This window comes from Sorex fumeus, unplaced genomic scaffold (genome assembly GCF_029834395.1).
Source record: "Sorex fumeus unplaced genomic scaffold, SorFum_2.1 ptg000037l, whole genome shotgun sequence".
NCBI classification, from domain to species: domain Eukaryota; kingdom Metazoa; phylum Chordata; class Mammalia; order Eulipotyphla; family Soricidae; genus Sorex; species Sorex fumeus.
In genome coordinates, this window is record NW_026606094.1 from 73,468,073 (window position 1) to 73,488,961 (window position 20,889).

At 39.5% G+C, this 20,889-nt stretch overlaps 1 protein-coding gene across 1 annotated transcript in view; it reads left to right on the forward strand.

Annotated features, from left to right (window-relative positions):
* Nucleotides 1-20,889, forward strand: part of ITPRID1 (ITPR interacting domain containing 1) — a 163,080-nt gene that overhangs the window by 10,888 nt on the left and 131,303 nt on the right. The window contains exon 2 of the mRNA XM_056118703.1: nt 19,834-20,015. Coding sequence (XP_055974678.1) covers nt 19,853-20,015 — 163 coding nt within the window. The 5' untranslated portion in view covers nt 19,834-19,852. The remainder of the gene's footprint in view (nt 1-19,833; nt 20,016-20,889) is intronic.

Genomic DNA, 20,889 nt, shown 5'->3' on the forward strand with positions numbered 1-20,889 from the left:
AGCCTCAAACTGATCATTCATGATCTTGATGAAGAAGTCTGACCATCTGGTAGGTGGGCGGCCACGCGGTCTTTTGACATCCCATGGAATCCAGTCGGTAACAGCTCTAGTCCAGCGGTCGTCTTTAAATCTCATTATGTGACCAGCCCATCTGACTTTTGACACCTTGGCAAACGAGACAGCGTCCCTGATTCTTGATCGTTGACGGATGTCAGAACTCCGGATTCTTTCTCTCATTTGAGTGAAACGTGATATTCCAAGCATAGCTCTTTCAATTCCTCTTTGGGAGACCCGAATAGGATTCTCATCGTGTTTGCGTAGGGCCCAGGTCTCTGAGGCATATGTTAATGCAGGAAGAACAATGCAATCAAAGAGATGTGCCCGGAGACCGAGGTTCTTCGTTCTCTTAGTTATTTCTTCGACGCTCTTGAAAGCGTTCCAAGCTTCTTTCTTCCTCCTGTGCAGATCGGGTGCCAGGTCATTAGTCATGTTGACTTCTCCACCTAGGTACACACAGCTGTTGCATTCGGAGATGGTCGTTCCATTGAGAGCGAATGGGGCGTCAGGAACGAGGCTGTGTCTCATAAACATTGTCTTCATAAGATTCAGCTGTAGTCCTACCTTTCCACACTCATGGTCAAAGTCGGCCAGCATTTGTGCCGCTTGGCTGGTGTTTGGTGTTATTAAAACAATGTCATCAGCAAAGCGGAGGTGGTGTAGTTGCCGACCATCTATCTTCACTCCCATTCCTTCCCATTCCAGTCGTCGCATGATGTTCTCGAGGGTGGCACTGAAGAGTTTCGGTGAAATGGTATCACCCTGCCGAACCCCTCTCTTGACATCAATGATTACTTCTTTGTAGAATGGTGAGATCCTGGTAGTGAATCCGCAATACAGCTCACGGAGGATCTTGATGTATTGGGCTTGAATGCCCTGATTGGCTAGGGCTTCAATGACCGCTTCCGTCTCAACAGAATCAAAGGCCTTCTTTAAATCAATGAACGTTAGACAGAGCGGCATCTTGAACTCCCGAGGAAGCTCAATGAGCTTGGTTATCGTGTGGATATGGTCGATGGTGCTGAATCCTTTGCGGAACCCGGCTTGCTCGCATGGTTGACCTTCATCTAGTGTTCTGCCAATCCTATTTAGGATGACTCGAGTGAACAACTTGTAGATGACAGACAATAGGCAGATTGGGTGATAGTTGCCAATGTCATGGATGTCTCCCTTCTTAAACAGTATTACAGTCCTGCTGGTTTTCCACTGGGACAAACCTTGCATTCAGACAGGTAGCGTGTGAAGAGCCGAGCCAGTGTATTGATGAGTACTGATGGCAGGTTCTTCAGGTGTTCAGGTCTGACCTTGTCTGGGCCTGGTGCTGCTCGTTTCTTTACTGATGACATGGTTTGTCGGATTTCGGAAGGGAGAGCATTGGGAACGACATACTGTGGAATTTGGTATGTCGCCAAATTCCAACGTGGTTTATTCGCCAACATGGCTTATTCGCCAACCTGGTTTGGCGCATGCCTCAGGCAACCGCAAGCTAACGTCCGAGCTCGCAAAGCAGTGCAGAGATGCGATCAAGGAAGACCTCAAAGAGAGAAGAGCAGAAGTGCTGGTAGAAGTGGCAGAAGCCGGGAAAAGCATTCGTAACGCCCGCCTGTCCTTCGCCAACTACAAGAACCAAAGGACTGTCCTCCGACGTCCTGATGGATCTATCACATCCTCCAGAATGGCAACGGAGAAGATTATCCATGACTTCTACTCAAATCTCTTCGATATCCATGTCCACAGATAACTTACCTGGGTTCAATCACCGGTACCCCCATCTGGTCCCCTGACCTTACCAGGGCTGACCCCTAAGCACATAGCCAAGACTAAGCCCTGAACACTGCAGGATGCTGTCTCAAAACAAAACAAACAAAATTAAATTTAAATCTATAAATAATTTTAAAACATTTTTTGGCTTATATTGTTAGATTGGTGATGCATTCTTGTAACTGTTCATATTATGTGTGAATTAGTATATTTTGCAAATTTATTTTGTGATTAGTATATTTAAAGCATATTTAACCCCTTTTATTTTTTCATTTATTTTATATCTTTGAAGTATAGAAAAGTTCATTTGCTTTTTTCATAATGAAAATTATTAGGTGACATTAAAAAAGATTTAGACAAATCAGAATTACCAAACTAAGAATAAAATATCCCCCATGAGGCTTACCACTAACCTTTTGTGTGAGAGAGAGAGAGAAAGAGAAAGAGAGAGAGAGAGAGAGAGAGAGAGAGAGAGTGTGTGTGTGTGTGCCCTTTCTTGTGGGTCTTGGGTCCTGTGGTGCTGAGGGTCACCAGGACTTACCTGTGATATGCTCAGCAGTGCTAGAGAGCATGTAGTCTAGGTTCCCACTCAAGACCTCATACATGCGAGGCATGTACTTAAGCCATATCCCCAGCCCAATTTACTATATTTAGTTAGTATCTTTGCTAGAATTCTTAATTGTCAACATTTTATTTCATTAACTTTATTATCTTTCTCTGTAACACATGTAAAATTAATATTAATCACCTTTTGAGTATAATCTACAAAGTTCTCAGTGGTGCAGGGGTCACAGATACACTTATGGTGCCTGGGATCTAATTTCAGCCCTTGCACATGGATTTCCACCTCTTTCCTGACCCTGTTTGTGGGCATATTAATTAGTCAAACCCTATTAGAGAAGAGTTATGTAATAGCATCCATGTATAAATGATACAAACCTATGGGAAAAGGAAAACTATTCCTCAGAGTAGAATGCCAACAAATAGTGGTAGAAGGAATAATGAAATTGGAAAATCACCAACTAAATCAACATAGTGAAAATAATTTTAGCTGCTGGGTGCAAATATCAGTGGATTAAAAAAATCATAAAAGGAATAGACTATCTAGATTGCATCAATGCATATACAAAAGGAAATACCAGGAGATAGCTCATATTATGATACCCTAAGTTTCTATCCCTGGAACCCCAAGGCCTCCCCTTCAGGTGCAGCCCTTGGGGCTCAAGTAACAGTAGGTCTCACCTGCTCTGCATGATGATGCAAGGCTGACAGTTCGATACTTGTGTCCAGTGGTACTAAGGAACCTTCAGGGTTTAACCTGGTTGTATTTTAGGAGGAAAGGGGTGATTCCATACCAGGGAGCAAATTCAGGTCCGTGTGCATATAAGGCACACACTTTACCACTTGAACTATCTCCCTGGCCGAAATATTAAATTATTATATAATTAATTCCATCAGGATTTTTCCTTATATTTTTAGAATCTTTAGTGACATTTCTTTGCAAGTATTCTCATCACTTTACAATTAGGAAAATATTCAACAACATTTTATTCTAGGGCTATATTTATTTTTTTCTACTTAAAGCCTTAGCATATTTGGACTTTATTTTGATTCATTTTTAAAATTATAAATGTTTATAGATTAACCTACTTTTATAAAAAATAATACCAAGTCCACCTGCCTTAAGGGAGGAATATCTTCAACAAATTATAAATAACATATTTGTAAACACGTGGGATTTATTTGGACAGGATTTGTCTTCCCAACAATATCAATAACTACAAACTTGTAATATCACAGCAGTTACTTTCTGATCATTTGTAAGGAATAAACTCCTTTTTCCTGAGATTTTTAAAAAATTTTTTTTATTAGTGAAACACCATAAGGTACAGTTGTAGACTTACAAGTTATTGTGCTTGGGTTTCAGTTATGCAATGATCGAGTACCCATCCCACCACCGGTGCCCATTCTCCACCCCCACCAATCCCAGTATCCCTCCCACCCCCCCACCCCCCATCCCACCTTGCCTCTCCCTGAGATTTTTAAGTCTGTGGTTATAGTGATGAAGGAAAGATGATGGCTTTTCTGACATTAGAAAAACAGAAGCAGTGTTAACAGCTCTTTTAGAATCTTTTCACCAGGTATCCCAGTTGCTATCAGAAAGCCCCACTCCCCATCCCCAAAATAAGAAAAAGGAAGTAGAGGGTATCATAGGAATTTGTCTTTGTAAATACTGTAGGTGGTTGAAAGACAAAGCTGTCTTTGTCTCTTATTCTACCTACCAGTTATTTCTTTGTATTCTTGGACAGAACATTTCTCATTTACATAATCAATAACTTTACCATGATGGTTTCCTATTGTACTAATATTTGTACTTCTTTTTTATACAGCAATGCATTTTTAAACTTGAGGTCTGCACATTTGAAAATCTTAAAGCAAATTGACCAGTTTTTGTCATTGATTTTAAATATTTAAGAACTTCAAAGGTCTAGGTTTATACTTCTATATGGATATAGGATTTACTGAAACACCCATTCTAACAAATTTATGTGCCATTCTACTGCTAAAGAGTCTTCTTCCATTATCACACTCTCCCTCTTCTTTCTTTATGTTAGTTACCTTATGTAACTTACCTTAGTTATCTGTGAGTCTAGAAGTTAGTTTTATTGTATTTTAGCAGTTTGTATGCATTTGTTATTTTCATTCTATACATGGACAAAGCATTCTTACCATTTTTTGTTTATTATTCCACTTGGCATAATTTTGTCAGTTCTATTCACTCTGTCCAAACTTGCATACTTAACATTTTTAATATCAGAATAGTATTGATAGTATTCCACTGGCTATATATATATGTATGTGTATATATATATATATATATATGAAAGTGATATATAGGTATATGTATCAGAGTGCTATTCATAGTATTTCATTGGATAAGTATATGTATATGTGTGTATTTACATATGTAAAACATATACATGTACAAATATATCACTATAGTCTTTATCCAATCATCAATACATGAGCATTTGTTTGATTCAATATTTTTATTATTGATTATAATGCTGCTAGAAAAATAAGCATGCAAATAATCTTTCAAATTTATGCTTTTGTATCCTTCAGATCAGATGACATTTAGTAGCATTGTTGAAATATATGGATAACATAGCACTGTGGCACTGTCCTCCTGTTGTTCATTGATTTTCTTGAGTGGTCCCAGTAATGTCTCCATTGTGAGATTTTGTTACTGTGTTTGGCATATCGAATATGACATGAGTAGCTTGCCAGGCTTTGCCGTGCAGATGAGATACTCTCAGTAACTTGCCGGGCTCGCCGAGAGGGGTGGAGTAATTGCACCCGGGTCACCCGGGTCATCTGCATGCAAGGCAAATGCCCTACACACTGTTCTATCACTCCAGCCCTATGGATAACATAAATATATATTAATAAAAACATTTTTTGAGGATCGGAGATATAGTACACTTGATAAGTTTCTTGTGTTGCATGTGGTTGACCCTGGTTTAATCTCTAGCACTTCATAATGTTCCCTGAGTTCAGAGCCAGAAATAAGCCCTGAGCCTTATTCAGTGAGACCCAAAACAGAAAAGTAAGGGACTAGACAGAGAGAACACCAAATAAGGCATTTACTTTGCATGCAGCCCATCTGGGTTTGGCACACGGCACTGCATGTGATCCCCTGAGGACCAAAAGCCCCCTAACCCCGTCCAAAAAGAAAAACCCAAACAGAAAATAAACCGAAAGAAAAATAATGGTTTTTAAGGAATTATCTGTTTCCATAGAAGCTGTATCAATTTATATTCTCACCAATGCACCAACGGTATACCAGAGTTATCCTACATACTTGTCAACATCCATTATTGTTGTTTTTTTTTATTAGTGAAACACCATGAGGTACAGTTGTAGATTTACAATTTTTTGTGCTTGGGTTTCAGTTATATAATGATCCCATCCCTCCACCAGTGCCCATTCTCCACCACCAGGATAATATCCCTCCCCCCCATCCCCCCATTCCCCCCTGCCTCTGTGGCAGGGCAATCCCCTGTGTTCTCTCTCTCCTTTTGGGTGTTGTGGTCTGCAAAAGAGGCATTGAGTGGCAAACATGTTCAGTCCATAGTCTACTTTCGACATGCATCTCCCCTCCTGGGAGGATCCTCCAAACACCCTTTATTTGGTGTTCCCTTCTCTATCTGAGCTGCCCTTTCCTCTAGAATGCCCAACTGGCCACTAAGCTATGGAGTAATCCTCCTGGTGCTGATCTCAGCTATTCTTGGGTATTAATCTCATATTTTGTTACTTTATATCCCCCAGATGAATGCAATCTTTCTATGTCTATCCCTCTCTTTCTGACTCATTTCGCTTAGTATGATACTTTCCATGTTGTACCACTTGTATGCAAATTTCATGACTTCTAACAGCTACATAGTACTGCATTGTGTAGATGTACCAAAGTTTCTTTAACCAGTCATCTGTTCTTGGGCATTCAGGTTTCTTCCAGTTTCTGGCTATTGTAAAGAGTGCTGCAATGAACAAACAAGTGCAGATGTCACTTCGACTATACATTTTTGCCTCTCTGGGATATATTCCCAGGAGTGGTATTGCTGGGTCAAATGGGAGCTCAATTTCTAATTTTTTGATAATCGTCCATACTGTTTTCCAGAAGGGCTGAACCAGTCGACTTTCCCACCAACAGTGAAGGAGTGTCCCTTTCTCGCCACATCCACGCCAGCATCGGTTGCTTTTGTTCTTTTGAATGTGGGCCAGTCTCTGAGGTGTGAGATGGTATCTCATTGTGATTTTGATCTGCATCTCCCTGATGATTAATGATGTAGAGCATTTTCTCATGTGCTTTTTTTGCCATTCGGATTTCTTCTTTGAGAAAGTTTCTGTTCATTTCATTGCCCCATTTTTTGATGGGGTTGGATGTTTTCTTCTTGTGGATTTTAACCAGTATTTTGTATATCCTTGATATCAACCCCTTGTCAGATGTGTATTCGGCGAATATCCTTTCCCATTCTGTAGACTGTCTTTGTATTTTGGTCACTGTTTCTTTGGAGGTGCAGAAGCTTCTTAGTTTAAGATAGTCCCATTTATCTATCTCTGTTTTCACTTGCTCGGCCAGTGACGTGGCATCTTTGAAGATACCATTAGCTTCAATGTCATGGAGGGTTTTGCCAACTTTGTCTTCAATGTACCTTATGGTTTCTGGTCTGATGTTGAGGTCTTTAATCCATTTTGATCTTACTTTTGTACATGGTGTTAGGCAGAGTTCTGAGCCCATTTTTTTGCATGTAGCCATCCAGTGATGCCAGCACAATTTGTTAAAGAGGCTTTCCTTACTCCACTTCACATTACTTGCACCTTTATCAAAGATTAGATGATCATATGATTGAGGGGAGATGTCAGTGTATTCAACCCTGTTTCATTGGTCTGTAGTTCTCCCTTTGTTCCAGTACCATGCTGTTTTAATTATTACTGCTTTGTAGTACAGTTTGAAGTTCGGGAGGTTGATTCCTCCCATTTTCTTTTTCCCAAGAATTGCTTTAGCTATTCGTGGGGGCTTATTGTTCCATATAAATTTCAGGAGTGTTTGCTCCATTTCTTTTAAGAATGTCATGGGTATCCTTAGAGGGATGGCATTGAATTTATACAATGCTTTCGGTAGTATTGCCATTTTGACAATATTAAGTCTCCCGACCCATGAGCAGGGGATATCTTTCCATTTCCTCATGTCCTCTTTTATTTCCTGAAGTAGCGTTTTGTAGTTTTCTTTATACAGGTCCTTTACTTCCTTAGTTAAGCTGATTCCTAAGTACTTGATTTTCTGGGGCACAATTGTGAGCGGGATTGTTTTTTTCATGTTGCTTTCTTCTCTCTCACTGTTTGCATATAGGAAAGCCATGGATTTTTGGGTATTGATTTTATAGCCTGCAACTTTACTATACGAGTCTATTGTTTCTAGGAGTTTTTTGGTGGAGATTATTGGGTTCTCTAAGTATAGTATCATATCATCTGCGAATAGTGAGAGCTTGATTTCTTCCTTTCCTACATGAATGCCCTTAATATCTTTTTCTTGCCTAATCGCTATTGCAAGTACTTCCAGTACTATATTGAACAGAAGTTGAGATAGTGGGCATCCTTGTCTCGTCCCTGATCTTAGAGGGAAGGCTCTCAGTTTTTCCCCATTGAGGATGATGCTTGCTGTAGGCTTGTGGTAGGTGGCTTTAATTATGTTGAGGAAGGTCCCCTCTATACCCATTTTGGCTAGGGTTTTCATCATAAAGGGGTGCTGGATCTTGTCAAATGCTTTCTCTGCATCTATTGATATAATCATATGCTTTTTATCTTTTCTTTTGTTGATATGATGGATTATGTCAACATCCATTATTTATAAACGTTTTGGCATATACCTTTCTCAGTAATGTTAACCAGTCATTTTAAAAGACATTAGGAATGACATAGAACTGTAGCACTGTCCTCCCATTATTCATCGATTTGCTCGAGTGACACCAGTAACGTTTCCATTGTGAGACTTGTTATTACTGTTTTTGGCATATATAATATGTCACAGGTAGCTTATCAGGCTTTGCTGTGGGGGCGGGATACTCTTGGTAGCTTTCCGGGCCCTCCGAGAGGGATGGATGAATCGAACCTGGGTCGGCTGCGTGCAAGGCAAACGCCCTACCCGCTGTGTAATCACTCCAGCCCAGGAATGATATATGTAAACAAATCACGATATAAAAGAAGTAAAACCTATATTAAGAGAAATGACTGTCTGCATGGTAACGACTCTCTTGATAAGTGTAACTGAATCCATACCAACCTGTTTATTCATGTGACATATATACACGTATACGACATATACACACAAACAGCATGTTCATGTTATATATGTACACGCTAAGAAGAATCTGCAGAGTAATATCAAAGAAAAGGGCATGCTTGGGAACAGAAGTAGTTCTGTGCTTGCATAACATAGTTATAAGACAGCTGAAATGCAGTCATGTTGGAAAGACTAGGAGACCAGAAGAATATCATAGGTGTTCCCACATAATTTAATCTTCCTTCCTAGTAGGATGAAAAGCCAATGTTGAGCAGTCAAGGGTATAAATGCAGGTGGAAAAGGCATTATTTTAAAAATATCTCTTTAGGAAGGAATTGGAAGCAGGGTTATGAGTAAATTAATTAGTTTGTCCAACTTTGCCAAGTCCATAAGCCTTTATAAATGGAAACTCTCTTTCTATATGGTTTTTACATCAATAATATTTTGCTTATATTCACCAACAAAAGTTTAAAGTCTCTAAGTCTAAGAGAATTAACTTTCCACTCCAACTTGGACACAATTACTTCGTCTTTAAATCTAACTTGCTCCTAAATGGCAGCATGAGCGCCCTTCACATATTTCATGGTGGGAGGAAGCCACCCACAGAACAAGTCATCACAGACTGCCTGTTCCTCCCAGCAGTGTGTTGACAGAACACTCTATTCCTTGAGATCTGCCTCGACTTCACTGAATCACTTGGAAGTCTTTTAAAATGTTTGTGGGACTTTGATACTTGGATAGTAAGAAGGAGCAGAAGGGCATTACTGACTTGGCTTTATTAAGCAAGTTTTTGAGAGATCTTCCAAACCTATAAGTAATAGCAACCATGTTTTATTCGTCCCAGTTTTGTAGTTTTGAAGAACATCACTTTGAAATGTCTTGAAAATATGAGCTGTATGAGCCAAATACTATGTGAAGGTTAAAAATAGAATAATAAACTTAGGGGATTTTCTTCTCATCTAATTCTTTAATATTATGCAAAAGTAAATTATATTCCAAGACAACCAGAAACTACACACCCAGTGCCTTACAGTCAATTAGCTACTTGCTGATAAATTTAAATAAATTACCTTTTTTTTGTTTCCCTGGTGATAAATTAAGATCTTTCATCTGCTTAGTTGTTGAAAGACACATAACAGAGTATTTAAAAAGTATTTATTCAGTTATGTTTAAAATTGTAAAGTGGGCATCTAGCAATTACTCAAAATATACATATGTATGCATACATATAGTGTGCATATGCATTTGTGTCTGGGTAGATGTGAATATATTCATATGCATGTAGCATAAGATGTGTTTGAGTATATGTACATAATCTTGTCACTTTTATAATTGAAATTTATGATGCATTTTTCATTGATATGGTATATATTCCTGAAGAGACTCACCTTATGAAAAGTTATTTAACTGCTTAATCTCAAGATATTCTTGTTTATTAGAAAAATCATACCTATTTTAATATTCCCCAGTTCACTACTGAATTCATCTAAATATTCATTAAAAATATATCGAATACATTTCTGTACAATTGTGATATGAGAGCTAAGATCTCTATCCTGAGGAAAATCCCAGGGTAATTAAACAGAAGTGCAAACACAGACTTATAAAACAATGTGAAAATATTTACATAGTTATTTACACTCAACTATGGGATTATGGAGACGCAATTAAAGCCACAATCATATAGGGAGAAGATGTAGATAGATAAGAGAGACTGAGGATTGGGATCGAAAGAATAATATCAGCAAAAGAGCTTGGGGAAATAAAAACTTAAACTAAAGTAGAAGAAAATGTAGAGAAAGTATGGCATTAAAAAAATAAATTAAGTACTGGAGAGATCATGCAGTGGTTAAGAAACATTCAAACAACTGATCCCACTTTAATTCCTGGATCCCTGTGGTCCTCTGAGTATGGACATGTGCAGCCCTGGATGCCCCCAAGCACTGCCAGGAAACCTGAGTAATCCCTGGCACCTCAAGATTTGAGTAACACCACCACTTTAGGATTTCAGATTGAACCACTAGAATCACTGGAGTGGTCCTGAGGGCGCCCTAAGCACCACTTATGGAGGTCACTCAATTAATTAATTTCAAGATTTTTTTTTTTGGACAAACTTGCAGGCTATCGAATGTAGCCTGCCCACAGGGCAGAGTCTGGCAAACTCCCCGTGGCGTACCAAATATGCCAAATACCAGTAACAATGATGGGTCTCATTCTCCTAAAGAGCCTTGAATATAATCTCAGGGCTAGGATGAAAGAGACGTTACTGGGGCCTGCTCGAGGCAATCGACGAATAACAGGATGATGAATGAATGAATGATGAATGAAAAGATTGTCTTTATTAATAAGAAATTGTCAACTACACCAGATGCTGCTGTTGAAAGTTCTAAGATGACTAGAACTGACAGTTGGCAATTAACATGCTTATTTGAATGTGTTCTAGAGAGAAATGGAGGTGTGGATAATACTACAATGGGAGCCTTTTCCGATAATACAACTGCTCTGGTTCACATCAGGTTAATAGCAATGTAGGTAGAGGTCTGAGATATACTTGAGTTCCTTGGAGACGAGAGAAAATATAGGAGTTAAGGCATATGCTCTGCATGTGACTGACCCTGCTTTGATCTGCAGCACCACAAGTCCCCCTGAGCAGTGAGAGGGTAGCCCTGGAGGTCTCTGAGCATTCCCTGTGTAACTTTGTGTGATCCCTGGCACAGCATGGCTTGAGCAGCACTGAATTTTTTTTAGGTTATATTTGTCCTATTTGTCCTTTATTTTATTTAAAAGGTAAAGGCCCTCCCGTTGATCGTCGATTTGCTCGAGCGGGCCCAGTAACGTCTCCATTGGAGACTTTGTTGTTACTGTGTCTGGCCTGCGGAGCGATAGCACAGCAGGTAGGGTGTTCGCCTTACAAGCGGCCAACATGGCCGACCCGAGTTCGATTCCTCCGCCCCTCTCGGAGAGCCCGGCAAGCTACCGAGAGTATCCGATATGCCAGACACAGTAACAACAAAGTCTCCAGTGGAGACGTTACTGGGCCCGCCCGAGCAAATTGATATTTTATTTAAATTTAAATAAAATTTTAATTTATTATTTATTTAAATTTTATGTTTAAATTTATTAAGATACTTATTTACATACTTGTTTACACTTGGCTTTTACAATCTTGCCACATCCGATCTATGGTGTAGAGGTGAAGTGTATCAGTAAAGTACTGAACTCTTGACCCCTGACATTGAACTACTAGCTTGGTAGGCCAAAATTTGACATAAGGGGTCCTGTCTCCTGAGCACTATGGGGACCCCCACCCTCTTCCTCCAAAACATAAGCAAGTTCACTCTATCTCTTTGAATTGCTTGATGTGATAAGTGAGCAGAATAGAAGAATCAAAGGAGACTCATAGTTTTTTTTTTTTTCTGACTTGGGCCACGACCTGAATGTGTGTCACTTACTGAGGTAGGGAGAATACTGGTATTCATTTATAAGTTACTGGTAGGTATGTGTAAGTTAAGTAAAAGTGAAGGAAAGAGGAAAGAAATTCTTTCTTTTTAGAATCATATAAATTTTTTTAATGTTTATGACTAGGTGGAGATGTCAAATATTGATAATAATACATTTTAAAGCTCTTACGTTATTCTAAAATTCTGAACTCAGTTAAGAAATACAAATTTGGAAATCAACCTTAGTTGAAGAGAAGCTAGAGCAAGAGTTAAAATGAGATTCGGGGGCCAGTGGAAGATGATGTTAAAAAGGGGGATGTTATAGCATGTATTCAGAAGGGAATCCTCCAGGAGAGAGGAAAAACCCATGTCTTCAACAAAGTATGTGAATACGAGGTGCTGGATATTAACATTTTGGAGAGCATTAAATTTTAGTGAAGAAATTTGACCAAGAAAATTGTGTAAAGGAAAGTATTGTTCAAAGTGACCAAATTATTTAACTGAGTGGTCAGGTGTTTATGGGTCATGAGACTGTTCGGAAAGATATCAGGAATACTATTCCTATACATTTCAGGAAATGAAGACAAATCTTTTAGATGACTACACGGTCTGATAGATCATGCTTGGGCAGAGAGGGAACAGGTCTGAAAGCAGTAATGGGGAACATGAGAAAATTTACATTCTCTTCAGGTCTATGGTCTCAATGAGTGAAAAATCAAAAGTCAGCCTGAGTGTGTGATAAAGTAAAAGGAGGTAAAGTGATAGTGACCATCCATGAACTCTAGAGGGCATGTAGTTGGGCAAAGCCTGGAAGAGTAGAAGGTTGGGCTAGCTGAGGCAGCATTCACTGCCAAATGGGTGACTTTAGAGCGTGATGGGGTTGGTGCCATGGTGTGTAAGAAAGATGAATCAGTTCTCTTAAATGATCTGACTCTCAAGATTCAAGTCTGTGGTAGCTGTATAAGATCACTTGATCACTTGACTTCCCGTTAACCGTAGATTTGCTCAAGTGGGCGCCAGAAACGTCTCCATTTGTCCCTGTCGTGTGCTAGTGTAGCCCAATGGCGTCTGTTCGCTCTAGGAACACGAAGAGCCTCAGACTGATCGTTCATGATCTTGATGAAGAAGTCTGACCATCTGGTAGGTGGGCAGCCACGCGGTCTTTTGACATCCCGAGGAATCCAGTCGATAACAGCTCTAGTCCAGCGGTCGTCTCTAAATCTCATTACTTGACCAGCCCATCTTATACTGTTCAAAAAACAGTATAAGAAGTAGGATTGAAGTTCATGCTAGCCAGCTTTTTCTTTCCTAGTTTGGGTCACACCCGCCGATGCGGGTAACAGGGGTTACTCCTGGCTCGTGCACTCAGGAATTATTCCTGGTGGTGCTCAGGGGATCATATGGGATGCTGGGAATTGAAACTGGGTCAGCCATGTGCAAGGCAAATGCCCTACACATTATGCTATCTCTCCAGCCCCTAGCCAATTTTTTGAGAGCATAATGACATACGTTTTCTTTCTAAACTCCTGTAATATTACAACTGAGGATGTTACTGCATTTCCAGTGATGTAAGAAGCAGGTAACTAACTGCAAGACCTGTTTATGTTGACTTCTCTTCAATCTTGCTAATGGGGTCAGCAATGTATATGGAGGGTGAAGAGGAGCAAAGATAGCCCACATCTAACTAACTGAGATCATATGAAGGTTTGAACTGAGGTTTTAATAATGAGGAACCACTGCAGAGACTAAAGGTGGTGACATCCCTTGTGTACTTTGGTGTACCTGAAGACTGTTCTCCTGTGGTAATGTTCTCTTCTTGACCGCAGGGTTTATTTAGAAGTGGTGGCTAAGGTTAAAGCCACAGAGTATATCATTATAATCTTGAAAGCAAGTCTATAGTTAGAAGATATTTTCAGACTCTCATACAAGTTTTAACTCATCTTAGGGGTTTATGCACTATCAGTCACAAAAATATTCACTCTTAAGCCGACTAAATATGTTAACTCTACAATGACCTGATGCAAATAACACAGGAATGGTGATGGAGGGTCTCTGTGTTCATTTGAGATTCCCAGGTTCTTCAATATTTTCAAGAATGAAAATATTGAGTAATAAAGATGCTCAGACTTGGGGCTGGAAAGTAAAAAGTTTGTTGGAAAGTCGAAGAAAGAAAAGGAACTCACCAACTGGGGAGGAACTTAGTGTATAGGAATAAGTTAAAAGGGAGTTTTGTGTAGGCTCTTTAAAGGCTCCCTGTATTTCTTATCAGTTGGCAAGTGTTCACAAAAGATGCCAGAAAATCACAGGGACATCTAGCTGGTATAAATTTCTCCAGGCATTATTGTCCCTTATCTTAGTCTCCCTGTTGGCCTAGACTTCAGGGCAGAGTTTTACAATCCTGAGAAACTACAGGAACACTGAGGCAGGACCTTGAGGATGAAATGTATGTCAGGTTGATTGTGGAGAGATGGTACAGATGACAAGAGGAAATGGTGGCTTCCTCTCCACTGACAAGGGGAAACTCTTTCCGATCCAAACAAAGTAATTTTAAGATGAAACAGATTATGTCAAATGTAGCTTCTATGAGAAAAACTGCATAACTCTTCTACTTGAGAGGGTTTTATTAATTTGATTTCACAGATCCCACCTAAGACTTCACATAGGTAACCAAGTATTCTGCTACTGAGCTACACCCAGGCCTTCCTTGACAGTGTATTATAGGACAATAGCAGGACAAGACAGATAAAAGGGAATGAAAAACTAAGCAGGTTTTTTGGGTATTTTTGTATACACACTGCCAAACAACTTTATTGGTGGTTATTTTACACTCCTATTAGGAGATAAAGAAATAGATTATCAAAGATATTTGAAAACTTCCCACAAGGTAATATCAGAAAATCAGTTTGCAGTTGGTGGGACCCAGGGGTGGCTTATGAGAGGACAGAGATGGTCACTTTCTCCTGAACTGCCTCTGCTACTCCAGGACTGGCTGGAAGACTAAGACTTATAAAGTGTGCAATGAGCCTCTGCGCAGCATGGGCCAGACCCCACCAGCCCCACCAGGTGGATTCCAAGCCACACCTGATGTCCGCTTGATCTTCTTGGTATGGAAGTTGATCCCTACCACCTGGTTTCTGGGGGAGCCACCGACTCAGGTGGGAGCAAGGATTTGCTCTTCGCAGGAAAGGAAAATCACTCCTTGGCTTTACCCAGGGTTACTGGGTTCTTGTCTTGCCTCACAGAAAAAGAATTTCAGGAGTAGACGAGCAGTGAAGTAAAAACAGATTTTATTTGGAGTATTTTTAAGAAGGGGAAGGAGGGAGAGAAAGTGAAGGAGAGTAATGAGCTCAAGAAAGACTGTGGACTTCTCCAAATGTGGAGAGAGCCCCAGTAAGCATCTCAAGAGGGGAGATGCAGGAGACACATGTGCTTGGGCACCACCTGTGCTTGGCCACGTGGACATTAGCAGCACATAGGCTCTGGCAGCATATGTGCGTCCTTCCTTTGTTCAAGGTGGCTTTTATAGAGTTTCTCCAACCTGACCCCATGTGGGGCTTTCTAGCTAGGTAAAGTCTGTTGCTAGGGTGATTACCAACGGGTTAGAGTTGGGAGTGGTTGATGGTCCTTTTTGAAATTCCCTTCTTGGCCTTTTGTTTCTGCTGGAGCTTCTCTTGAAGGTGGGGTCCAGTCTTCTGTGGGTCTGTTACTGGTGCCAGGTGAGGGTCTTATCAGGCCTTGGTTCCTTTGTTTGCAGCCTTGGCCCTGTTGGTTTTATTACATTCTAGGAATTCCATTGCCATGAGGGTCTTTCCCTGACTACTTGCCTACATCAAGTTTAACTGAGATTGAGATCTGAAATTGTATTCTTGAAAGTCCTTGCTCTTTAAATCCCATAAAGAATCAAATATGCTGGCTTTGCCAAATTTTCCTCCACCAAATAACTAAACACTCATCTAATAGTTTTAGATTATTTATCCTGGGCAAAATAAAATGCTGTAGTCGGATCATGAAGAACAGAAATATAAAACATTTGGTATTCTGCAAGTGAGAACCTCTTTGACGGGACAACCTGTATTTATGAAATTGTAAAAATCTAAAATAACCCCAGGGGACAAAATTGTAATGATTGACACTGCTAGCTGTCAAAGTATCTAATTCAATGACATCAGTGTGGTCTGAAGATCTTCGTAGTCAAAAGGAGCCTGCACACTTAGCTTTGCTCAAGTGAAAGAAAATGCCATGTAAAATTAATGTAACAAAGTCAGGTTTTTTTTTCTCATTTTTATTATGTTTACAACTTGGAAACCTTGATTACATTTCAGTACATTTCTTTTTTCCCCCAATATATTGTTTTTACAAAACTAAATTCTTGATGCACATGTTGTTTTATCCACTTGTTTTATTCAACATGATTAATTTTAGAAATCTCTCACATTCTTGGAATTCTCTGATAAAAAGATTCTTGATGTGACCATCAAATAGTGAGGTTCTAAAGAGAAAGAAGAGGACCTTAAGCACTAAGAATAATGTAATTCAGGGAGAATATTCACTTTGGCCCAGTCAGATTTTCTAAAACTTTGATTGCAAATAAACTAGAGACAAAAGGGAGTTAACTGGGGCACTTAGCAAGGGCCTCCAGCCTTCACCGCCAGCGCCCCTGGCAAGTTAGTTCTGCCCTGACGGACCTCTCTTTCAAGGGCTGCTGTGGGCGGTAACAGCAAGTAGATACCAAAGGAAGGTTTTCTAGCACCGGAGAATCATTTCCAAAAGAAGATTTGTTTACTTACTGGGAAGTCATCGACTAAAACTCAAATGACAAAGGAGTCTTTCTTTACAAACTGGTTCCTGACTCTTGCCTTTAGCAAGGGCTCCCACCTTCCTTGGCAAGAGCCTTCCTGCTCCATAGCCAAGAACAACTGAGCTGTCAGGACACAAGACCTCACTGATTTAGTAAGGTTGATGGCTGAGGTCAGTGAAAGTCTGGAGACAGAGGAATAAAGCATTCCCCTTTACTAAAACAATGATTTTTATAGTATAATATTTGAAAATGTGGTACACTTTTGCTCCTAACACCTAGCAAAGTATTCTGTGGCTAGAAATTTCTGTGTTTAGAAATATCTTTTGCCTGCTCAGAAATAATGCACTCTGATCCACAATCAGAAGTGCAAAGCATCAGCAAAAAAAAAAATCATTTATTCAAAGTATCTAAAACCTTTGTAAAATTGAATTAATAAAAAGTCCTAAAGTTTATTTTGATTTGTGATGTGGATATTGGTGTATCAAACAATTCTATAAATGTTAGCTATACCATCTAATCTGGGCTGGAGTGATAGCACAGCAGGTAAGGTGTTTGCCTTGCACACAGCCAACATGGCCAACCGGAGTTTGATTCCTTCACCCCTCTCAGAGAGCCCGGAAAGCTACCGAGAGTATCTCACCCGCACGGCAAAGCCTGGCAAGCTACCTGTGACATATTCGATATGCCAAACACAGTAACAAGTCTCACAATGTTCCTGGGCCCGCTCGAGCAAATCAATAAACAACAGGAGGACAGTGATACAGTGATATCATCTAATCTATATTATTTTATTTTGTGTTACCATGAAAGATTTAATAAGTATTTATTTTTTTTATTGGATGTTCCTGAAGTTAACATGATGTAGTTTATTGGTCAAAATGTTCACTGTTCCTCAGATGACTGGTTAAAGAAACTTTGGTACATCTACACAATGGAGTACTATGTAGCTCTTAGAAAAGATGAAGTCATGAAATTTACATACAAGTGGTACAATATGGAAAGTATCATGCTAAGCGAAATGAGTCAGAAAGAGAGGGATAGACATAGAAAGATTGCATTCATCTGGGGGATATAAAGTAACAAAGTATGAGATTAATACCCAAGAATAGCTGAGATCAGCACCAGGAGGATTACTCCATAACTTAGAGGCCAGCCAGGTATCCTAGAGGAAAGGGCAGTTCAGATAGAGAAGGGAGCACCAAATAAAGGATGTTTGGAGGATCCTCCCAGGAGGGGAGATGCATGTCGAAAGTAGACTATGGACTGAACATGTTTGCCACTCAATGCCTCTTTTGCAGACCACAACACCCAAAAGGAGAGAGAGAACACAGGGGATTGCCCTGCCACAGAGACAGGGGGGATGGGGGGATGGGGGTGGGAGGGATATTATCCATGGTGGTGGAAAATGGGCACTGGTGGAGGGATGGGTATCTGATCATTGTATAATTGAAACCCAAGCACAAAAAATTGTAAATCTACAACTGTAAAAAAATAAAATAAAATAAAGGGAAAAAATTTTTAAAAAATCTACAAAAGAGCTTTCAGAAACAATAAAACCCCAAATGACAAAGTTAAAAAAAATGTTCATTGTTCCTTTAGATATTATTTGTTTAAACTTTGCCCTAATTTTTAAGTAATTGTGGTTTCTTAGTATTTATGTTCTACACAAAATGATTAATCATCACACTTGTGATTGATTTTGCAGTAATTTACTACTGTAACAATAAATGTACATTTATACAGTAATTGAATAATAGAATTTTAATATCTAAAAAATTTTTACTACAAATTGTTTCTAGAATTCTGACCAATACTTAGACTATTATTCATATCTTACAATAAATATGAATGGTCTCAAAGAATACTGGTTAGAAATGATGGGGTATATGTCATGTAGTAAGAGTGTGCATAGGTTTAGGAATGCCAGAAATGCTACTGACAAAAATATTTGACAATTTGGTCATTTCTCTGAATGTGCAAAATGAGCTACTATATATCCAAATAAGTGCTACAGAAGGAAATTAGTCAAAAAGTGTGGTTTTGAACATTAGTTTTGCTACTAAAATTTTTGTATATATTTATACTGTATTTTCTATGTGTTGAGAATATAGTCAAATACATGACACATCAATGAATAAGTGAGAGGCACATGTTCTGAATGTGCTGATAATCTGGGAAATTTAAACAATTTCCATAGCTAAACTCAGCTTCTGTCTTCTTTAGGCCTTTGTTACACAAGGATGTTAATAAAGACCAATAAGATAATAGGGCAGCTGATAATTTTTTGTACCCATATACATGATCCATTTCTTAATGTTGTAAATTGTCACAAATACCCAATCCAATAGGGTTAATTGTGTAGTTTATTCACCATTGGAGCATGACTGGAGTCTAGTGCTTGAATTTCAATCCTGTTTTCTGTGGAAATCTGGATATATAAACTAACTCCTCTCCTCTTCAGTTTACTTTAAAATGTGATAACTTCTTTCATTTGCAGTTAATACAAAAATCAGCATCATACTTGGGCAGAATAATATGAGCTCAGAGCTCTGTTCTTAGAGACCACTTCTAGTGATGCTCAAAGGATGCTTATTATGTAAATCTGTATTTTAAAACTTAGTACTTGGGTGGAAACGCCCTTCTGCCCAATTCCTCTGCTCTTTGTCTACATATCAGAGCATCAGTTTGGATCTTTCAGCTGGAGTGAGGAATGTAGTCTGTGACCACTGAGGTTACCTAGCCTAGCAGTAGGTCCATTGACAGGAAACTATTTCCCTGCAATGAGCTCAGCCTAGGTGGATGATCCAAGATCCACAAGGTTATGAAACAAGCTTCATTCATTGTGGGGGAAGCATTCTAGTCAATCTAACGGAGTCAAGCTCAGAGCTGAATTCAAGAGTATCTGATTTTTTTATGTGCATATTTTAAATTAGTTTGCTGAGTTCCTGTCTTATGATGGCGGAGAAGTCACATGGATCTGAGAACCCTCAAGGAGATCAGGAAAAGAACAGAAGAGACATCCTGAAAATCACCAAGAGAGCCTGGGTTCCCCTGTATGAGCAACTGCCTCCTGACACAGAGGAGGAAAGTCAGTCTTTTGCGGTTCCCAGGCTGGGTAAGAAAGGGTCCTCAGGGCTACTTGGAAAATGTACCTGTGTGGGTGGTAAGGGATATGGGAACACTGACTCGGGAAAATAATTCTGGAACAGAAAGTTGCCTTTGAGGTTCTTGCAAGAGATCAGAGCCTTGCACAAAATGGGTTCTTTTGACCTCCCGGAAAGAAACTCAAAACACAGTCCTTCCTAATCAAAGTAGACCAATCAGAGGATAATCTCTACCTTCCTTCAGCTCCCCTCACCCTGAGTCCCCAAACCTCTAGGTTGGGTGGAGTCTATGTCAGACTCATGAGGTTTCTAGCAGAACATCAATGTTTACTGGAAAGCCTTGCATGAGACATTCACAGTTTTAAGAGTTTGAAGAGCAGTAAGAAGGACAAAGAGAATAATCTCTCTCCACTGGGGTCACCATTTGGCAGTCTCATTTCTTTGCCCCCTTAGCAATTCATTTTAGCTACTGCAATTGACCCTCTCATGTCCACCTCTCTTGTTTGGTTTGCCAGATGCCTTACTCTATGGTCAAAGAAATGCATAGAGTAGACCAGGGTTAACAAAAATGAAAACAAATATTTAACAGACATGCTTTCTTATATCTCCTTTTGTCTGTTTTCTTTGTGTTAAGAATGATAAAAACCCACCTTAAAAGAAGAGTGTCTAACAAGGATGCCTTTGGCAGTCCTGGGATGCTAGTGCAATTTGTCCCTGGAATGAATGCAAATTTGGTTTGGAACCTGGCAGAAAACTCTTTGCAAAAAAACATAACTGGCTTGCTCCCTTAGGTAAATGCTGATTCAATAAGGAGAGGTTCCATGGTGATTTATATCCAACAAGAGAAAAACAAAATCTCCCATCCTTTTCACCCTTTGTATATGT